The sequence below is a fragment of the Rhincodon typus genome, chromosome 23, assembly GCF_021869965.1.
Source record: "Rhincodon typus isolate 14 chromosome 23, sRhiTyp1.1, whole genome shotgun sequence".
NCBI classification, from domain to species: Eukaryota; Metazoa; Chordata; class Chondrichthyes; order Orectolobiformes; family Rhincodontidae; genus Rhincodon; species Rhincodon typus.
The window spans coordinates 24,620,011-24,641,834 of record NC_063354.1 but is presented as its reverse complement, the minus strand read 5'-3'; the positions used below and the strand labels follow the sequence as shown (position 1 = coordinate 24,641,834).

At 39.8% G+C, this 21,824-nt stretch overlaps 1 protein-coding gene across 1 annotated transcript in view; it reads left to right on the top strand.

Annotated features, from left to right (window-relative positions):
• The window catches only part of LOC109911752 (alpha-1,6-mannosylglycoprotein 6-beta-N-acetylglucosaminyltransferase B), an 828,291-nt gene that overhangs the window by 723,491 nt on the left and 82,976 nt on the right, over positions 1-21,824 (top strand). Inside the window, 1 exon segment of the mRNA XM_048610932.1 lies at positions 1,948-2,103. Coding sequence (XP_048466889.1) covers positions 1,948-2,103 — 156 coding nt within the window.

The following is a 21,824-nucleotide window of genomic DNA, read 5'->3' as shown; positions in this document are numbered from 1 at the left end:
CATAATTAATGCCAATTACCACATCTGATTTTGCGTTAAGGTGCAAAAACTGGCACCCTCAAATTGAGCACTCAAAGACAGCTTAGTTGCAAACTTCATGGAGCAAAATGTTGCAGGAACTACTCAACAATTCATTTATGCCACATTTCAGGATGATTCGGGGACTGAGGAAGAGGACCAACAGACTCAGCACAGGAGCTCCTGGTGGAAGTATTGCTCGGGAGGATAAATGTCTTATAACTCCAGGGGTATAGGGGTTCCCCTAGCCTCCTTTTCTTGTATGTTTTTTGGGTAACTGATGAGTAAAGGCAGAAACTCGTGCACTTCATGTACGTTAACTCGGAGTGTCTCAAATTAAATCGAAACTTGTGGCTGAGAAAAGCAAATCGGATAGCAACTTGTAGAGTTGACTACAGATGTTTAGATGGAGGAAGTTACTGTCTGATTTAATCCCAAATAATACTGAGTGACGATGCTGCTGCTCTTTGTAGCTAGTGTTACTATGAAACCTGCTGTCATATGACATGGTCATCTGTCTTAGACAATCCTTACACATCCACTGTAGCTCATCTGCAACCACTCTGTGATGTCTGTTGTCCAACTAGCCTTATGTTGATCCCTCTTTGTACTGCCCTTCACATTGCGCTCTGCAGCCTTTCAGCTTTGATCAAATGACCAAAATACTGACATTTTGTTCTGTAGATATCATTTTTTAGACTTCATTTTCCTCTTCAGATTTCAAGTACTTCTTCATTTGTTTTATATTCAGTACATAGAACTTTAAGTATATGCCTGAGCTTTTACATTTCATTGGCCTCTATTTTCTGCCATAGATCTTATTATCCAGGTTTCTGAAGCATAAAGTGAATTGGATGTCAAAACTTATAAGGCTTTTCTATGTTAGTTTTCTTACTGAGAACACATCCTTCATCTGCCGATGTTACTTTTACCTTTGGAGCCAAATGATCTGATTGGTTGTTTAAGCTCAGAAGGCCATCACCAATATTAAGCATACAAGCAGACTGACATTATATTGAGGTCACTTCGTGAAATGCAAATAAGAAAAGCAGCAGATGGAAAATAAGCTACTTGGTATGTTGTGAATATGAGACATCATTACAAGAGCCCTCATCTGGTGAAAGATCTATATCAAATGGGTGAGAATGATTTTATAATGCAGAGAGCCTAACTGCAGTATTAATAAATGTATGAGTTGTGATTTCCTTTCACAGGCAAAACTATAAATGCACTTTGAATCATATAAATGATTCACTGTGTCAATACATTTTTGTGTGTCAAGATTCTCATTTGAAATGGTTTCACTGCATATGAGGCAAAAACATGAGAATAGTCTTTACTGCAAATTATACAGTTGAAAAATGCATAGCTATTTCTTGCTATCAACAAAATCATGTTGTATTCCTTTGCTGTTATTTCTAGCCCTGTATAAAAATGCCTGTTTCAATTTCTGCTTTTACTTTAGACTTTCTGTGGTTTTCTAATGTATTGAGCTGCACTACTATCATTCATTAATTTTCATCAGAGCATTAGTTTCTCACAGGGTCCAAGTTTATGACAGGGGTAGACATTGCATCTGAATATAAACTGTCCGAGAAAAGTAGTTAGCCAGGAAAGGTACAGTATTAACTGCTGGTTATATTCAAAACAGCAATTCTAGAGATGGGAGACAACCAGACAACTGCAAGGTAATTCTTTAATACAACTTATCACATTTCATTTAGATTTCAATCAAGTTTGTGATCAAAACATGTACTTTAACCCATATTTCAGCATGTCATAAAAACACAGAGAGACTTGATTGATATTCTGCAGTCACAATGCTTAGCAATTTGTCTGACATGGGTCATCAACATAACAGCATAGCTTATTCTGTTTGAAATAATTTCTTTTGAACCTATTGACTATCATTCACTTTGTGCTCTTCAGGGAAAGGCGAAGTATCTTGAAGTTATTAACAAATACATGGAAATCCATGGAACTGTTTACTATGAGACACATTGGCCACCAGAGATGCCTATGTTTGTCAAAAACCATGGCCTATTACCTCAACATGAGCTACAAAGACTACTAAGGAAAGCAAAGGTATTGAATCTTTCTCTAGTGATAACCCTGTCAGTACTGCTGATAACACTTTTCTTGCATCTACTTTCATTAACATACAATGATGTTTGCAGTTTTTTTTTAAAAAATGCTTCCAATTTTCATTGATTCAATTCAGCAATTATTTTGTATTATAAAATACTAGTTAAACATTTTAATTGGCATATTTATATTATAGTATTCCCATTCTTGTTGCTGTTATGTAATGTTTAATTTACAAAATTAAATTATCCTCAGCTTCATATCTTTTAGTTTTATTATTGCTGACTGTCTTGAATAAGCATACTTCGAATGAAAGAGGTTTAATTAGACTAATCATTAAAACAACCTTAACTTCAAAGCTATAACAGATTAATTGTTCAAAGATGATATGGATATTTAAACTTTAGAAATATTTTGGTAAGTCATTTGTTCCTTGTCCCATGGTCATGCAATGAAAAAGATACCTAGGATGTTGATTGGATTCAATTTATGTACATTATTGTTTTACTCATTTAGAAGATTTATTGCTTGTTGTCTAATTGCCTTACAGAAAGTGGTGGTGAGATGCACCTTGAACTGATGCAGAGTGTTGCTAATGCAGTAATTCCAGAATATTGACCCAGCAACGTGAAGGAATGGCAGTATGATTCCAAGTCAGAGTGGTATATGACTTAGAGGGAGATATCTAGGTGATGGTTCTCCAAAGTATGTGCTGTCTTGTCCCTGACAAATTTTTTTTCTATTCATTATTTTGGGGTGTGAGCGTCGCTGGCCGGCCAGCATTTCTTGCCCATCCCTAGTTGCCCTTGAGAAGGTGGTGGTGAGCTGCCTTCTTGAACCACTGCATTCCTCCTGCTGTGGGTTGACCCACAATGCTATTAGGGAGGGAATTCCAGGATTTTGACCCAGTGACAGTGAAGGAACGGCGATATATTTCTAAGTCAGGATGGTGAGTGACTTGGAGGGGAACTTGGAGGTAGTGATGTTCCCATATATCTGCTGCCCTTGTCCTTCTAGTTGGAAGTGGTCATGGGTTTGGAAGGTGCTGTCTGAGGATCTTTGGTGAATTTCTGCAGTGCATCTTGTAGATAGTACACATTGCTGCTACTGAGCGTCGGTGGCGGAGGGCAGAAGTTGCAGATTTGGAAAGCGTTGTCTAAGGAGCCTTACTGAGTGTTTCAGTCATGATGTAGATGGTTGACATTTGACGCTGTGTGTTGGCGGTGGAGGAAGTTATGTGAATGTGTTAGGTGAGCTGCCAATCAAGTGGTCTACTTTCTCTTGGATATTGTCAATGAATTTTATTGCAGCTACACTCATCCAGGTAAGTGGAACGTATTCCATTCCTGTACTGGTAACTTCTAGACAGTGGACAGGCTTTGAGGAGTCAGGAGGTAATTTTTTCACTACAGAATTCCCAACCCTCAACCTGCTTTCAAGCAACAATATTAATATGCTGACCCAGTTCAGTTTCTGATCACTAGTAACCCCCATGATGTTAATAGTGGGTGATGGTAGTGACAATGAATTTCAAGGGAAAATGCTTAGGTTCTCTCTGGTTGGAAATGGTCATTGCCATATGGAGGAAATATTACTGACTTATCAGCCTTAGCCTAATTGTTACCTAGGTCTTTCTGCATCTGGAAAAAGACTGCTTCAGTATTTCAGGAGCAGCCAATCATCGGTGAATATCTTCACCTCTGACCTCATGGTAGAGGGAAAGTATTTTTGAAGCAGCTGAGAATGGTTGGGCCTAGGAGTCCCCGCAGTAATCTCTTGTGGCTCTGTTGATTAACCTCCAACAATCACAAACTCTGAATGTTTATTTTTGCTATCATACGTTCCTTAGAGTACAAAATCACTGTTAAATTCCAGCGAAATTTCTTGACCAATCTTTCCTGAAACAGACATCGCAGCTGGTGATTAGAATTTGCATCCAATGAATGAAAATTAAAAGAGGAGTCAAAGGGATATAGTCAATCACATTCAAAGTGGTACTGACCTGTATGGCAGGACATGGATGTTTCAAAACCCTGGAGGAGTGATCCTGGTCTTCTCCTGCAAGAACCAGAAGTCTCTCCTCATAGCGTGGTGAGGACCCTGATGTCATGCACACCTCCACCCATCCAGTCTCTCTCTGCCCTATTAGGGGCTATCTTCTCCTGCAATAAGAAAATGGGAGGAAAGAGTGAGATAATACTGGGTGGCATGGCTGTCATTTCTGGTACATGTAGCAGGAAGATGGTGAGATGTAGTGAAGGACTGAGGAGGCAGCACAGAGGACATGCAATATTAATGTTGTGGGAAGCTGACAGAGGAGAGAGGGTGAGGGAGGATTTGGCAGACACCAGTGAGGGCATGAGCCTTGTTAGGACCTATGTGCAGTGGCATTGATATAGTGAGTGTAAAGTGTGAGTTGGCAAAGAGTATGGCACTTATTCTCACCCTAGTAGAGCGGAGAAAGTAATTGACCCACTGGCAACACTGCTAAACAGGCCTTCACACCTTTCAGACATCATTAACGTGGGCAGCAAGCTCAGATCTCACTGGCAGGGTTTGTTGGCGTGTCCCCCTCTGCCAATCCAACAGGAAGATAATGGCCCTATTCTGCACCTCCATGTAGGTCACTGTTGGTGAATTGTGACGCAAATTTCCCCTTCTTTGACATCTTGTCCTTTGACATGTCCTTTAATGAGCAGGGGATATTCAGAATGCCAATGTTTGTCTGGGTGCACTGCAGCATTTTAATGATAGCATGGACACAATGGTTGCCAGCCTTTGGGCAGGTATCTGCTGAGTGGAAGGTTGTTGTGGGAAGGGAAAGTGAAAAGAAAGGGTGGAAATTCAATGCAGAAGGCTTAATAGGGGCAGAGTAGACAAATAATGCGGCGAGTTCAGTAAGGTAGGATGAGAAAGCTTGCCAGGCCTTACAGCAACAAGCCCCCCAAAAAGCCCAGCACAGCTTAGACTTAGCCAAAAAAAAAGACTTCTATCGGACCCTACCCAGCAAGCTCTCTGCATGTATAGTACACATGATAATTCTATTATATTAGTCTTTGAATGATATGTGTGCATGTTCTAGTTGGCTGTTTGTCTGGTATCCTGATGTTCCTCCTCCAGAGAACATCATTCTTGTGGCAAGTGTCACACAGTAAATGTAGTTGCTGATCCATTGTTCTTCCTAGGGAATGATGGATCTCTGGGACAGATGGTTGTTCTGTAAATCTGTGCAGTTTGTGATATTACATCGTCCTGTTAAGAAGCAGCTTTTCTAGTTATCTGTATATGTCTGCAATTGTGACAATGTAGCTGGTCATTCACAGTCACTGTGTAGTTTCTAGAAACAACCAGTCTCCAAGTCACCAACCATGTTGACCTTGTGAAGTCAGCCATAAAATATTTGTTCAATGTCTTGGCTATTTTCTTATTTCCCAAAATAATATTTCTCTCTCTACTTCTGCTCTCAACTAATTGATGCTCCTAGCCTAAATACAAAGCAAATATTCACATGGAAAAGCCTCAGAGTTAGTAACTGTGCTAAATATTGCTTGAATTAATGCAAGCCAATGAAGTAATTTTGAAATATAAACGCTATGTGGGGATAAGCAGCAGCCAATTTTCACACAGTAAGCTCTCACAAACAGCAATGTGATAATAAAAACTGAAAGAACTGCGATGCTGTAAATCAGAAACAAAAACAGAAGTTGTTGGAAAAGCTCAGCAGGTCTGGCAGCATCTGTGAAGAGAAATCACAGTTAATTGAAATGTTAATTCTGATTTTCTCTTCACAGATGCTGCCAGACCTGCTGAGCTTTTCCAGCAATGATATAATGGTCAAACATTTGTTTTAACAGTATTAGTTAGGAACATACCGTGACCAAGACACCAGGGGAATTCCAATGCTCTTTTTTGAATAGTGCCATTGGATCTTTTGCATCCATTTGAGGATGCTGTTGGGGCTTCACATTATCATCTCATACATAAAAATAGCTCCTCTCACATTGCAGTAGTCACTCAGTATTGCAAGGATGGTGTCACCTGAGTGTACTGTAGTTTGTGGGCTGGGACTAAATCTCCTGACTCAGGAGACTCAGATTGTAACCATTGAAATCAACCTGACACTTTAATCAACATAAAGTAGAGAAACTCCATTTTAACCTGATTTTAGTCTTTATTTTTTATTGTACTATCACAGCTGTGAGATATATTTATTTTGCTTTTGTTATTTTAAATTATTATTACATTAATAAACATTGAAACTCTCTCCCTGGCCAACAAAATAATGATTCAGGTTGCAAAAGTAACAGATCTTTGCACAGTCTAGCCAGAAATATTTTTGAATAGCTGTTATTTTTAACAAGGATTTTAATTGCTGCATTGATGCAAACATAAAAAGATCAGGCATGAAATGATGAGATAGTTATCAAAATTACCCCACACCACAATGGTTAGACCATCATGGCTGAAAGCTTCTCCTTCTCCCAGTGGCAGGATTCAGTAAAAGCCAAGATGGGAGCCATTGAATCTACTGGGAAATGGGGGAAGAAAACACAGAAGAAGCATGTAAGGATAAAAATATTCTATAAAATTCCTTTCTGATCCCCTAAAGTGACCAACATCAGTTTAGGAGGTCACATGGATTAAAAGTTGCCTATATTGTGCGTGGTGATCTCTTCCCCTGTCAGGAAACTGGTCCAGCTCCCCCTTGAGAGCAAATAGAGAGTAGCACCCACTTACCACAGCAATGAACTTGACAATTCTATGAGGTAAAAAAGATAAGAATTGCATTGATTGATTTAGAAGCGAAATGTCAGAAGATGCCTGGAGCTGAGGATAAACACCAGCACAGAATGGTTGGGCTAAATTGCTTGTATTTTTTGCCATTTTCCGATGTAATCCTACCCGTTCACCTCAAAATCTATGTTGCGTTGAAGTAAACAGAGCTCTAACAATTAACACTTTTATTTTCCATTTGTTAATGATTCTTACTTAAATTGCAATATATTCAAGTACCCTTATCCTTTGGATTTTATTCTAACTCATGACTCACCACTAACCTATTCTAAAACTGACTTTATTATTTTATTCAGGTTACTTTTCCTTCAGAATATTACTTATAAATTCCTGATATTTTAGCACATTTCTATTTTTAATGTTTTTTCACTGCTGCAACTAATTGTCAGACTCTGATGGTTAGACCAGTTTAGCCACCTTTCCGATGTTTGCTTTCCTCTATTTTTCAATCACTGACCTGCATTTAGCTAGCTGATCTAATGCAATGGCAATGTTCTAGGGAGAGGACATTTGGCCAGTATTCCTGTTAAGATTGCTGTTTACCGACTTGAATGCTGTCCCAGAGTGTGGCCTTGAAACTGTATTCAAGAAAAGCATTTAATTGAGGAAGGGAGAAAATCAGGTGGGGGTTGGGTGTGGTCAATGAGCGGGTCATTAACATATTTTGGAGGGGGCTGATTGTAGCAAAATTTGGTTAATTAAATCTTTGAGCCATTTATTGGAAGTAAACAAGAAGAGAATCATTTGCAGCAGTTTTATAGAGGAATATTTTACTTTCCAATGTACAAATTGAAAACACTGCAATAAGTTTGTCCAACTGCTTGCATCATGAAATGTTGTCAGAAATTTCATAGTATATATTTTCAAAAGAGTGACAACACCAGTGCAAACTAATCCATGAAAATTTTAAACAGGGTGGAAATAACAGCCAATTTAATACTTTTGTATAGTCTTGTGTGTTTGACTCCTTTAGCCAGATGTTTCTGAAGAGGATAATAAAAGATTTTATGACACCTGTTAAAAATTTATTGTCACTCGCACTAAATGTTGTATTTCTAGTCATTGTGGTGAGGACAGGAAAGCCAGCTCTTCAGAGCTGAGCCAGGGCTTTTTAATTACAGTAGAGAGCATTAGACATGTCGATTTTTATACAGCCAGGAGGAGCAGTGGTGGCCTTTCAATAATCACAAAGATTTTGACCTGCTCTGCTTTTACAGCAGCATCTAGGAAACCTTGTAAGGACTGCTGGTCATGCTGCTTTGCACCTAATATAATCATCCAAAGAATACACAATGTATATTCTGCCTATTGATGATTTAAAAATGCATTGGGTCCCTAATTACGATGAAGACTACAAAAATAGAAATAGGAGGAAGCCCCCCTCAGCCCCTGAAGCCTCCTCCAACACTAAATAAGATCATGGCTGTTCTGACATTCCTCATATCCACTTGGCTGCGTTTTCCTGAGGATTTTCCTGAACCTTCCAGTTGAAATGGTGATGAATGGAACCATGTTGAGAAGAGGTACTTCCTGTGCTATGAAAGTATCTTATTCCTGAGCTAGGGTGATATTTAAGCCTTATAATTTGGTCAAATCAAGAAATTTAAGAATGTCCCCCCACCCCCATCTTTGAGGTCTAGGAATGAGCAAAACTGAAAAAAAAATTTGTTTCTTCACTTTTGAATGGAAACATCTGGGGGAGCTGATGGCCTAGTGATATTATCGCTGGACTGTTAATCCAGAGACCCCAGACAATATTCTGGGGACATGGGTTCAAATCCTGCCATGGCAGATGGTGGAATTTGAATTCAATAAAATATCCGGAATTAAGAATCTAATGATGACCATGAATCTATTGTTGATTGTTGGAAAAACCTGCTTGGTTCCCTTTAGGGAAGGAAACTGCCATCCTTACCTGGTCTGGCCTGCATGTGACTCCAGATCCGCAGCAACGTGGTTGGCTCTGAACTGCCCTCTGGGCAATTAGGGATGAGCAATAAATGCTGCCTGACCAGTGATGTCTTCATCCCACTAATGAATAAAGGAAAAAAAAAAGTTGATCTGATTGAGGTTTGCAAGATTGTACACAAGAAGTAGAAGGAGGATACTGTTATATGGTAATGAATATGAAGGCGGGAGGAATGAGCTATGGCTGAATGCGTCAAATGGCCTGTTTCCACACTGTAGGGATTCTATGATTGTATAAACTATTCATGCTGACAGGCAAAATGTTGGTTTGCCAGTACTATTTCACATCACCCCCAGCCACATAGCCCAGGTATTTTCTGAAGGCAGGATCGAATTTAGAAGATAGGACTACCTGCCCACAACCAGTGAGGTAGCAATCGGGGTAAGTTCATGACCTATTCGGACCAATTAACAGAAGCTGATTGGAAGTTATATATTAGACTATGTGCTCCGTGGTCGAATTAGGCCACCTGCAGACTGGAAGCCAGTAGTCCAGGCCAGTTTTGAAGCTTTCCCTACCTCACCGGCCATTGCTGTAGGCTCTCCTTGCAATGGTAGTCCAATTACTGAGGGCATTTTTGTTTTAATTTAAAACTTTTTAAAAATTACAAAGAAGTGACTGCTGATGGAGATGCCCTCTCTCACTCTTTCTCTTACCTGAACAGTATAGTGTTGTACAAATTTGAAATAGAAATTTGTGTATAGTGTTCACTAGAGCATTGTCAGTTGATAGGGTTGTAGAGGGAATGGGGAGTTAACAGCAGAAAACATGGTAGTAAATGATCATAAAAGCAGCTTTTTTTTTTTTCCGGTTTGTCAAAGTGTCTATAAATTCCAAGAGCCTCACACTCAGCCAAGAATCACACAAATGGTGGGCTGCAACTCCAATCAATTGTTCATATGTGCCTTCAGCATTGAGAACCCACCTGCCTATATTAATTGGACCACCCATATGGGCCCTAATTGACAATTCAGGGGAAATAACTGGAGGCACTGTCAACCTATTCAACCCTGTTATCCAGCTCTTGACTCAAAGCCCAAAACCCTGTCTCAAATATTTCAAGTTTATACTTGTAAAAGGCAGGCAACTTAGGGGTTGAAAACAGGAAATGCTTATTTTCCACACACGAGCAGCCTATGTGTGCTAAAAGGTTTAGTGATAGAAAATTGGAAGCAAAGTCCCTGGAATCAATTATGAACCAGTTGGATCCTGCAGTGTGTGGGCTTTACGGTCTTTGGGATGGATTAACTAAACTGAGTCAAAAACCTTTTTTTATCCAAAAGGACCTTGTGACATTGGACAAAATTTTTATGCTCAAATCAACCCATCTTCAATATCTTACATTGTACATAACATACTGCATTAAAATTCATCATAAATTGCATATTTTTCATCTGTACTTTTTACAAGTTGCAGAGTGAAGAATATAAAGCAGTAACTTTTTGTGGTAACCTGAGGGTTGTAGTTGCAGTTTGGATCAATTTTCAATGCAAAACGGGTAAATGTCATTACCTAAATATAGATACTTGCCATTCCCAATTTTTATTGGTCCTGAATTTCATGCTTAAAATCATGATGGTTAAGTATATCATGGTACCAATACATTTATTTGTAGGTCAGTGGCATAAAAAATGCTTGGTTACACGCATTCAGAATATAAGGAATATTTTGTGTCTACACCAATGTGTAATATTCTGTAAATAACAAGGAATGTGAGAATTATTTTTGTACAGATTGTCTCAACATGTGTCAATATATTTCCTCTGCTGGGGGATTGGTGCTTAAAGCCAAGTCAAAAATAGTCTAGATGGGGTTCAAATTCAAATATTTGGAAAAGTCTGAATTTGAAGCCAATTGAAATTATGTAGATTTAAGCATGTCGATAGACAAGATTGGTCCACTCTTCTTTAGCTAGTCAGTTTGATTACACCCTACTACAAAATGGAAAAGACATTTTGTAAATTGTAAAGAAGTTGTTTACCAAATTGTATTTAGAACACTTCACCGGAAAGTCTTGAAAATATGACTTAAATAAAGAACAGAAACAAGTTCCTTAATTTCTGAAGAAGGGTCTAGGCCTGAAACGTCAGCCTTCCTGCTCCTCTGGTGCTGCTTGGCCTGCTGTGTTCATCCAGCTCTACACCTTGTTATCACAAGTTCCTTAATTTTGTTGTCAATGTTTTGCCCCAATTCCTTCTCATACACTTTCCCTGCTCAACATAGTAATTAATGTTGAATATGGGTAACTGCAGTCCTCTTATCCCTAGTCATTAATTGTGTGAAGGGATCATGGGAATAGAGTTAACTCTTCCATTTATTCAAAGACATGCACATTTCGCTGAGACTTCTGGTAAGCAACTTGTAGCAGAACACACAGCTGATTTTCCACTTACTGACCAAGAAAATAATAACTAAATAAAAATAAACTTCTCTATTGCAATAGTTGAGGTCAGCATGGATCAGTTCCTCGGTTTAGATATTGTCTAATCAACCTGATGAATAAAAAACAAAGGGATCTAGCCTTTATCCTTCCTTATCTGTAGGACCCAGTGCTGCATTCATTTAGACACTGTCAGTCATGGAAAGTTAGAGCCTCTAAAATAAACACTTTCTGACAGCAACTGTTTCTTATCTTGTGTTCATTGTTCTCCATAGGTTGCCTGATAGTTACAGGGTCATTATCAATTGCGGTTTTGTGATGAAGTATTCTATACCTTGGCAAGCTATGTGGTCTGTGAAGTAGCTTTCCTTGGTGTGGGAGAGGCAATGGGAAGATTTAATGTGTACTTGCATCAGATACATTAGCATCAAATATTGCTTGATTAATCTGATTCCCTGCAGGGAGCATATGCCTTTACTTGTAGTTAAAATCTGTCAGATCAAATGAGAACATTCCCATTGCTGAGTGATAAATGCAGACCTTTGGATTTGAGTCATTAACATTTACATTATCTTCTCCAAGTCTTGTCTAATGTTTCATTTCATCCACAGCAAACGTTTTATTAACCGGCACCTATGGGACCAGGAGTGAGCCAATTGATCAAATACATAATCAATGTAAACACACACACTAAGTAATAGAAATGTAATGCAGGGGATATACACATCACTGTTTTATTTTATTTACAGCATAAATTACTTAAAAATAATGCAACTTAGCCTTAAATTAAACTTACCAGCAGACAGCCTTCTCACTCGTACCATCACCTGACTATGCAGACATTGCGGAGACAGCAATAATACAGTCAACTCGCATTTTGAGGTATATATTTTTTCCAGTTTATTAAGAGTGCCAGTTCATAAGGTGCCAGTTAAGACAAAGTTCTAAATAAATGAAATATAGCAGAATATACATTACGGGCAGTATGCTGACTCCAAAGGCCATAGTATGTCAGAGATTGTTCAGTATCAGAAATATATTAAAAACTTTATGGCTGCAAAAACCATTTTTACAAGGCCTGAGTTTTTGGTGCTTTATATCACTTTGGTACCAAAATAGTATCTGCACTGTGAGCACACACTTGGATGATGAGACCGTGTACTGTAAGGACGCAGTCTAGGTAGATCACCATGTCAATTAAAAGCATTGAACTGATGCTGTAAATGCAGCGACAGAATGAACCCCTAGTCAGCACTATTTAAAAGAATCATCAACTATTCTTAGTTTTGTAGCTGATTAATTTCTATTAGCTCTGCTAAAGTTTGTAGACTTGCTCAATGGTTTGCAGAGTTAACATTTGTGAAGTCAATAGAGAGTGATGTTGTATGTTGTGATGGTCATGTTTTGGTCTTAAAAGCTTCTGGTTAGTTCCACTGCACTCTGGCATGGGTACTACAGTCACCAACCCACTTGCCCTGCATCATGAGATGAAGTTTGACCAGAGACAATGCAGATGAGATCGAGCTGCTCATCGAGGGAAGAGAAGAGGAGAAAGGAAACTCATCAGGAAACTATAATCAAGATCTTCAAAGAGCATTACGCTTAACCACGATCGAAGTCAGCAACAGTGCATTTGTTGTTTCCATTTTATAAAGGAGATTTTTCCAGAAATCAGCAAGCAGATCTACAGCCTTGAGATATGGCAAGAATGGTGCTGCCATTGGCTGTGATGGTAGCTATGACCATGAATTTCTTCACATCAAGATTGTCCCAGGCTGGAGTAGGTAACAACCCTTTTATTTTCCAATTCACTGACCTTGGCTGCAGAGGGAGGTAACTGATGATGTGTGTGCCACACGAAAGAAATACATTCTGTTCGATCTATCACAGGGAAGTGGTCAGAAAGTGTAAATATGACTTTGCCAGGATAGTATGCAATGGTGCAAGGTGCCATCAACTTTACACATGTGTCTTTGTGGAGACTATATCTAAATGCTGAGATATACTGAAACTGCAAAGGCTTTCAGAGATCGGCTGTGGGAAAGAGGACTTAGCCACTTAACACAAAAGCATAATACTGTGGATGAAACGAAAACTAGAACATACAGCAATTGTTCTATTCAGAACTCAGACAGAACAATGGACTACCAGGAGGACAGTGAGGCTCTTGAGGAATGTCCTCAAGACATCCTGAAGAAATTAACCATTTGTTGAGGGTGTCCCTGACTTTTGACTGACCAAAACGAAGAAGGCACCACACACATTGAAACTTTACGAAGACAAGTCAAGGTGTTGGGGAGAGCAAACATGCTTCCATCATCTTCCTGACCACTGAATCACCACCTACCCCACACATGGCAGAGTGTGCAAATCACTTGTTGGACCTTTCAGCTGTGTCAGAACTCATCGAAGCAGAGTGGAAGCAAGTTGTCATCAGTCTCAAAAAATTGCCTAACAGTAGAAGGAAGCATGCTAATATCATTGAAATTAACAACAGCACACAATCACATGTTAACTGCTTCAAAAGGGACAGGGCAGCTCAAGCATTCATCACATGGCCATATTGCAGTTTTATCCAAATTTCCTCATTTGTATTTCCTTCAGCACTTTTTGTCAGTATACAGTCAATTTGCAAAAGTTCAGTTCAGCCAACTAGACAACTTTGTTTTGTGTGCGTGGGTATGTGCAAGTTAGTGTTTGTACATTTTTTGATAAATAAAATGTTTACTGAAGAAGTTGTTAATCCAGAAGCAGCTATGGAAAATCAAAGAGAAATAACTTAACTTAGGGTTGTTTGGAGTTTCATTTTTTAATCACACAACTTTTCCCTTCATTGAAGAAATCTTCTGTATAATGTAAAAAAAATGACAATGCTCATTGATTTTGTAAATTTATCAAATCAATTAATCAACAATGATTCACAGCATCTTTGGGAACCATACAGAAATAGAACAGTTTTTAAAATCTCATTCATCCCTCTGACATGCACTTTCCTGATGTCTATGATTTATTACTCTAGTGTTTAATAGCCAGTCCATCATCTTGACATGTCTTGTCAAGGACCTGATCTCAAGGTTTATGAAAGGAGCAGGTTGCGGATCATTTGATGATGAAAGTAAGCCCTCTGCTGGTACTTTACATTTTGTTTGTGTTAGTAAGGGTAGGTTTAATGCAGAAACAAATGGGTGATTAGGATTGCTGGATCATCTGCAGTAAATTGATCATAATATAAGAGCAATCCAGTCAGTGCTGTCTATCCTGATTTTCTGAAAGCTTTTAATAAGATCTTGCATAAGAGAGTTTGTACAAAGCAGAATATTCTACAATTAATAGTGGTCTGCTTGGTGCATTTGAACAAATCTGGAAGCCAGTTACTATTGCTTTCTCACAGTGATTGGTGTTGGCGTCTTTGCAATTTAGTATTTTCATTGGAGATGTAAGAGAAAATAATTTGGAAATTTAGAGGTGATACCAAGCTATGCATGTAAGCTACAGCAGGTGAAGTTGCTCACCGCTTATAACAGATCGTGACAAACTGGGGGATGGCCCCATATTTGGAAAGAGAGTTTTAACTTAGAAAAATGTAGTGTTATGCATATCAGATGGTGAGATGGTAAACATATATATATTCCACAGAAAACAATTACAGTCGTTTGTGACAAAACAAGAATTAGATAATCTTTCAAAGTTCACAACCAATGTCATGAAACTGTAACTAAAGCAATTAGAGATCTGGGTGTATTCACTGGGCAAATTATTATGTAATACTTTATATTCTTTTGCCCTTGAACAAGATAAAGACTTGTCAATTCTGGTTTGGGAACCTAGCCAATGGCTCAGTTTTGGGTGACAACCTCCACTCAACATGTTCCAGACACCCCCACCTGGATATTTTAAGGGTCAGACCAATTAATAGCAGGGAATGAGCTCACTGTCCAATCAGGGATGCAAGCGTGCTCCCAATACTGGAGAGCAAATGGGAGACCCTCAATCAGTGGCTGAGAGTGGGAGAGAAAGAGAGAAGGGAAACACATTTATCTTTAAAAGGCGACAGCTGTCTGTCCATGACCCTGGAGGGCAATCCACTAGGGAGGTGCCCAGCAGCTCCAGCTATAGCCAGGGGCTATTACGTGTTAGCTTGGGAGGAGGAGCTGGGATAGGCATTCATCAGCTCCCCTCTCCTGAAGCAGGACAAAGGGGATGGGAGAGGAATTGAGAAGGTCATCGAAAATAACAGGGAAAAGGTTTTCATTCAAAAAGGAGAGCATATGCTGGGAAAGAATCAAAAGGACAGATTACAAAAACCATTTTCTGCAGCAATTTTCCTTCTCCAAATCAGGAAATCTGTGAATGTGCAGTGCATTAAGGAGATATATTTACAGGTGCTTTGAAAGGACGAAAACACATCCACAGAAGACAATTGAAAATAAAACAGGGAAAAGCTGTTGCATGAGAGGCTGTTGAGGTGTTTACATTCACTAACCACAAGTTGAAGGACTCCAGTATGTAAAAGCTACCTGAAACCATGTCACATCATTCAGTAAGCTTTCACAATAAGGCCAGCTAACAGTCCTTAGCAATACTGACGGTGGGGCAGCAAATGTACAATCAGCTTTGCAGGATTATTCACATTCCACTGTACATGTAAGTTAACATCAAGATGAATCTGCTTTGTAGTCTGAACCTTCCAATTTTTAATGGCTGCATTGCAGGTGTTTTTGCAACAGTGAAACAACAGTAGTCACATTGTGTTTTTTGCCACATGCATGAAAAGCAATGTAAAGATAAAGTGCTCAAATATCTTGTATGAGCAAGCATTGGGAAAGGGAAAAGTGCAGGATGGCTCAGTGGTTAGCTGCCTCACAGCGCCAGGGATCTGGGTTCGATTCCACTCTCGGATGACTGTCTATGTGGAGTTTGTACATTCTCCCTGTGTCTAAATGAGTTTCCTCCCACAGTCCAAAGATGTGCAGGTTAGGTGGATTGGCCATGGGAAATTGCCCATAGTGTTCAGGAATGTGTAGATAAGGGAGATGGGTCTGGGTGGGATGCTTTGAGTTTCGGTGTGGACTTATTGGGCCAACGGGCCTGTCCCCACACTGTAGGGATTCTATGACATGGGTTATGGATGTTGCACCTCTCTATGTCCATGTCTTTCACCCAAGTTGGAATCAGGCTGATAAGGACCAAAGAGCAGGTTGACATTGTAAATGATTCAAATGGACAGCTTACCTCTCATCCTAGCTACTGCTTCACAAATTAGGACATCCAGGCCAGATTTGGAACCACTGAAGCCAGCAGCAGTTTTAACATTGATAAGATTCATAGAGACCAACAGCACAGAGAAAGGCCTTCAGTCCATCATGTCCATGCTGGTCAAAAACAACTACCTGAGTATTCTAACCCCATCTTCCAGCACTTAGCCCATAGCCTCATATGCCTTGGCATCACAAGCGCACATCTAGATACTTCTTAAATGTTATGAGTATTTTTATTTCTACCACTCTTTCTGGCATTGAGTTCCAGATTCCCACCACCCTCTGAGAGAAAATGCTTTTCCTCCCATCTCCTCTAAATCCTCAGGCCCTTCCCTTAAATCTATGCTTCCTGGTCATTGAACCCTCCACCAAGGTGAAAAGTTTCTTCCTGTCTATTCCCCTCATAAGACTGAGAAGACACAGAGGAGAAGAAGGGAATGTGAGTAGAATCAGAGACATGAAGCTTAAGGAGCTGCAGCTGTGGACAAACCAGCATTACATGAAGAACCATGATATTCAGTGCTGTCAAACATATCCACCAAGGAAGGACACACAGTAGGCATTGTAGCTGCCTCCAAATGAGTAAATGGCAATGTCAGAGGCCTACAAGCCTGTAAAACAGAAGCCTCCTTGTGAATTAGCCATCTCCTGCAAGCAGATCTATACCGGCTTGGCTTTGAGGGAATGTATTGTCCATAGCAATGAAGATTACAGGCGCACTGAACTTCCTTGTCATCTATCCCCTTTTAAAGCTCAATTGAGAATACATGTAGCATTCACCAATTGGCAGCCCAGAACTTCATTCGCAAGTTCATCGATGTCCTTTGCAGGAAAGCTACACAGTTTGTGCAGTGCACCATGGAGCCAGAGAGCCTGGGTGCCACAGGTGTTGTTTTTGCAGCCAACTACTGGGTTCGCTCAGGAACAAGGGGCCATCAACCACACACATGTGGTACTCCTAGCATCATCCAGCCATGATTTGTCACCTTGCCACAAATGATTTTGGTAGGCGTCCTCTGGTAGCACTGGGTCCAGAGGGCTCCTCCTGCACAGATGTAGAAGCAAATTCCTCAGCCTGAGCTCATAAAGGCATTTGGCACGACAGCAGAGGGCATCTCTGCACCATCCTGAGAAGACAATACCTGGATGCCTGTCTGCCACTCCTCCACCCAGTGGTGCACATTGGCACTCACTCAAACCTTGAGGAGATGGGACACCTGTAGAGAGGTCAAGGTTCCTCTGCCCCCTCTCTCCAAATCAGTGAATGAATGTATCCTTGGCTCAAGCTATTGCGTGGAGGTTCCCAAGCATATGTGATGGATCCCTATTGTTCAGCTGGAACAACCTCTTCACAGCTGCCACCCGTGGTCCATTGATGCAGCCAGTTACTCACATGTGGGAGGCATGACATCAGACACAACTTGGGCAGATTTCCCTGGCCTTCGCTCCAGTCTCCATTTGACCTCTGACATTTCTGCCCAAGATCCCCCGTTTGTCTTCACATTTTCTTCAGCTCGTTTATCACCTAATCCAGAGACTCTTCATCTGTACTCGGCTCTACAGGGGCCTGTTCTGCAGCAGTATTCCAAATAACCATGACCTCGTCCTTTTCTTCTTTTTATAATTGTGGACCCATATCTGTGCTGTGCTTCTTCACATGTGATTCTAAGCCTATTCTAAATACATTATTCCCTGAGGTAATATGAAGGGTGGTGTTGAAGGTTTTGACAGTGCTTCCTATGAGGATCCTGCCCGTTCCTCCTTAGAGGTGTGTTCTGTAGAGCTGGAACAGATGGGCTTGGAGATTGGGGCACTTCTTTATCCGGCCCTGGATTGTAAGAGGTATCTAGAGGCTACAGAGAAAGATATTTATCATGGTCCACTTTTAAAAGTCACCACTTTTACCCATAATTTTATTAAATATTTGGTACTGAATGTATAGCTGGGAATAGCTGTCTGGAAGATTTATTACTAGATAAATTCAGAGAGCCAATTTCTATTTATGAATAAGCATGTTTCCCCCACTGTCCTATCAGCTCGACAGCCTCATATGTCCTGCTTTCTACCATGCTGTCCCATGTGGACATGCATTCACTGAGGTAGAGCGCACTCTTCTCCCACAGAAGGATAGAGACATTAAGAGCTATTAGCATGACTACCTGAGCAATTTGCCAACGATGATAACACAAGAGAGAGATGTAGATCCCCAGAGCTGTGATTGTTCATATGTGTTACTTGCAAGAAGAGTGTGGTATGAACGAAGTTGTGTGAGACGAAAGGTGGTTGAGTAAAGGATCTGAAATCAGTAAAGCTTTATATGGTATGTGTGTCTGATACTCATGTGAAGTGCTCATCCCAAAGCCAGCTTTTGTGGTGGTGTGTTTGTGACCTGTATTCCTTTGGTGCGAGGCCATGTAATGTGTAAGTTCTCTTAGTTGTGATAAAAAGATCAGTGAGTTGAGGAACATAGGAACAAGAGTAGGCCATTCACCCTTTAAGCCTGCTTCAACATTCAATAAAATCATTGCTGGTCTGTGTCCTAACTCCATGTACGTACCTTGGGCCCTTATCCATTGACACTCTTGCTTATAAAAAAATTGTCTATCTCAGACTTAAATTTAACAATTGAATTAGCATCGACCCCCATTTCAGGAAGAATTCCAGACTTCCACTACTCTTTTGAGCATAGAAATGCTTTCCAACATCTCCCCTGGATGGCCTGGCCCTAATTCTTAACCATGCCCCCTGGTTCTAGAATCTTTAACCAGTCGAAGTAACTTTTTGTATCCACCCTGTCCTTCCCTGTTAATATACTGAAAACCTCAATTAGATCACCCTTTAACCTTCTAATTTCTCAAGAGTACATTTGTCCAATCTGTCTTCATAACTTAACCCCTGAAATCCAAGTATCATTCTTGTATACTTGAATTGAACTCCCTCCTAAGGTGTGGTGCCCAGAATTACTCATGGTAGTCCAGGTGAAGTCTAATTAGGGTTTTGTATAACTACAGCATAACGTCTGCATCCTTAAACTCTAGCCCTTTAGATATTAAAGCCAGCATTCCATTTGCTTTCTTGACAATTTTCTGCAACAGTTCATGGCATTTTAAAGATCTATGCACCTGACACCCCACATCTCATTGGTCATCCACTATATTTAGTTTTATGCCTCTCAACCAATTTCCTATCCATGTCAGTAATTTTGCCTCAGTTTCATGGGCCTTCCATCCCTCACCTCTGTCCACCACCTTTGTCATCTCTTCAAAAACCTATCAGGTTTGTCAAGCATGACATACCCTTCATGAATCCATGCTGACTGTCCCTGATGGACTAAAATTTTGAGGTGATCAGTAACCCTGTGTTTGATTATAGTATTGCAAAGTTGGGTAGAGTACTTTTGGATTGGGAGGCAGGAAGTTAGAATTTGATGTTTGTCAAATGCTAGGGGTGAAAGTATTGTGTGCTCCCTTTAAAAGATGATGTGCTTTTTCTATGCTTAGAGATTTAATTGCATGTATGTGAGCAACAGCTTGAAAGTTTGCAAGATCACAGGAAGCACCCAAATTGAAACCTTTGTATCAAAAGACCATACAGTTAGCAGGCCAAGCAACAGTTTTTACCAAGACAGCAAGTTTTTGAATTTAGCCAATCAATTTGAACCAGGCACTTAGATACCAAAAACAAATTAAATTTAAATCTGATGGTTTTGACAACATAGAGCCAATCCTATTGTAAGAAATTGATATGACATCAAGGTTATAAAAGAAGGGGACAGTTGGACAAAGATGGGAGAGCTAACTGCCATCCACCAGAGTTAACAGCCCTCCGCTTTCAGGAGAGAATTGCTGGCTCTCACAGTCTCCTCTAAGTCTTAGAGAAAGTGCCATCTAAATACCAAAGTTACCCATGGCACAACTAGTTAACATTCCTGACAGAAGAACTGATGGAGAAGGCACAGAGCATTCCAGAAGACTAGCCTGATTGTAATTTTAAGGGACTAAATTCCATTTTTATTTTATGTAAGTGGGACTTGTATTTAGTGGAACAGCATACCATTAGAATCTTGCTTCATTTGGGAATAGTTAATAGTTAGAAGTGTTTTTTTTAGTTTGTTAATAGTTCAGTTAATTTGTTAACTGTTAGAGTTAAATAAATTGTTACTTGTTGATTTTAAAATGAGTGTCAGGGATTTATTTTTTATTTAACCATTAGAAGTTGCTGAAAGGCAGTTTACACCACTTTTCATATTCCTTTTACAGATTATGGGGTGAGGTGCTCCTCTTTGGATGTTTCCATTTTGGTTTTCAGAGAGGGGTCAACCTCTGCTTTCTAACAATAGATTTTAACAACTTTCCCACCACAGATGTCGGGCTAACTGGTCTGTAATTCCCTGGTTTCCCTCTGTTACCCTTTTTATAGGCTGGAGTAACAGAAGCAACTTGCCAATCCAGAGGTACAACTACTGAATCCAGGGAACTCTGAGGGATTGTGGTTAGGACATCAGCAATGGGCTCTCCTACCTCCTTTAACACATGTGAGGTTTTAACCTTACCTTCGACTGGGATAGATAGACAAGCACCTGCAAGAAAAGTTATGAACTTCTAGAATGTGTCCTGGAAAGTTTCCTATGACAATTTGTCTTTGATGCAACAAGGGGACAAGCAATATTGGATCTAGTAATGAGCAATGAACTTGATTTAATGAGTGACCTAGTTGTTCGTGAGCATTTGTCAAATAGTGATCCTAACATGATCGAGCTTCATGTAGCATTTATAAGAGACAAGCAAAGATCAGACAGTAGAATTTTGGATTTTACTGAAGCAGATTTTAACAGGATGAGGCAGACACTGTCCACAGTGAACTGGGAAGCTCTGTTAATAAGTAAAAGAACTGAGCAACAGTGGAGAGTGTTTGAAGAATCATTTAATGCTATTCAAAAACAGTTTGTACACATGAGAAGGCAAATCTCCACCTCATTAAAAAAAAAACAGCCATGGACATCTAAGGAGGTAAGGAGACAGCATCAAATTGAAAGAAAGGGTTTATAAAAATGCAAAGACTGTACAGATCCCACAGAATGGGACAAATATAAAGATAAACAAAGTGAAACAATGCCATTTATAAGAGTGGCTAAAAAGGATTATGAAATGGTACTTTCAAGGGACATAAAAGACAGCAAGAAGAGATTTTATATTTATATAAAGGGAAAGCCGCTGGTTAAGAGTCCTATTGATCCACTGAAGTCTGAGATTGGGGATATTGTCAATGACCATGGGGAAATGGCAGACACGATGGATGATTATTTTGATTCAGTATTCAC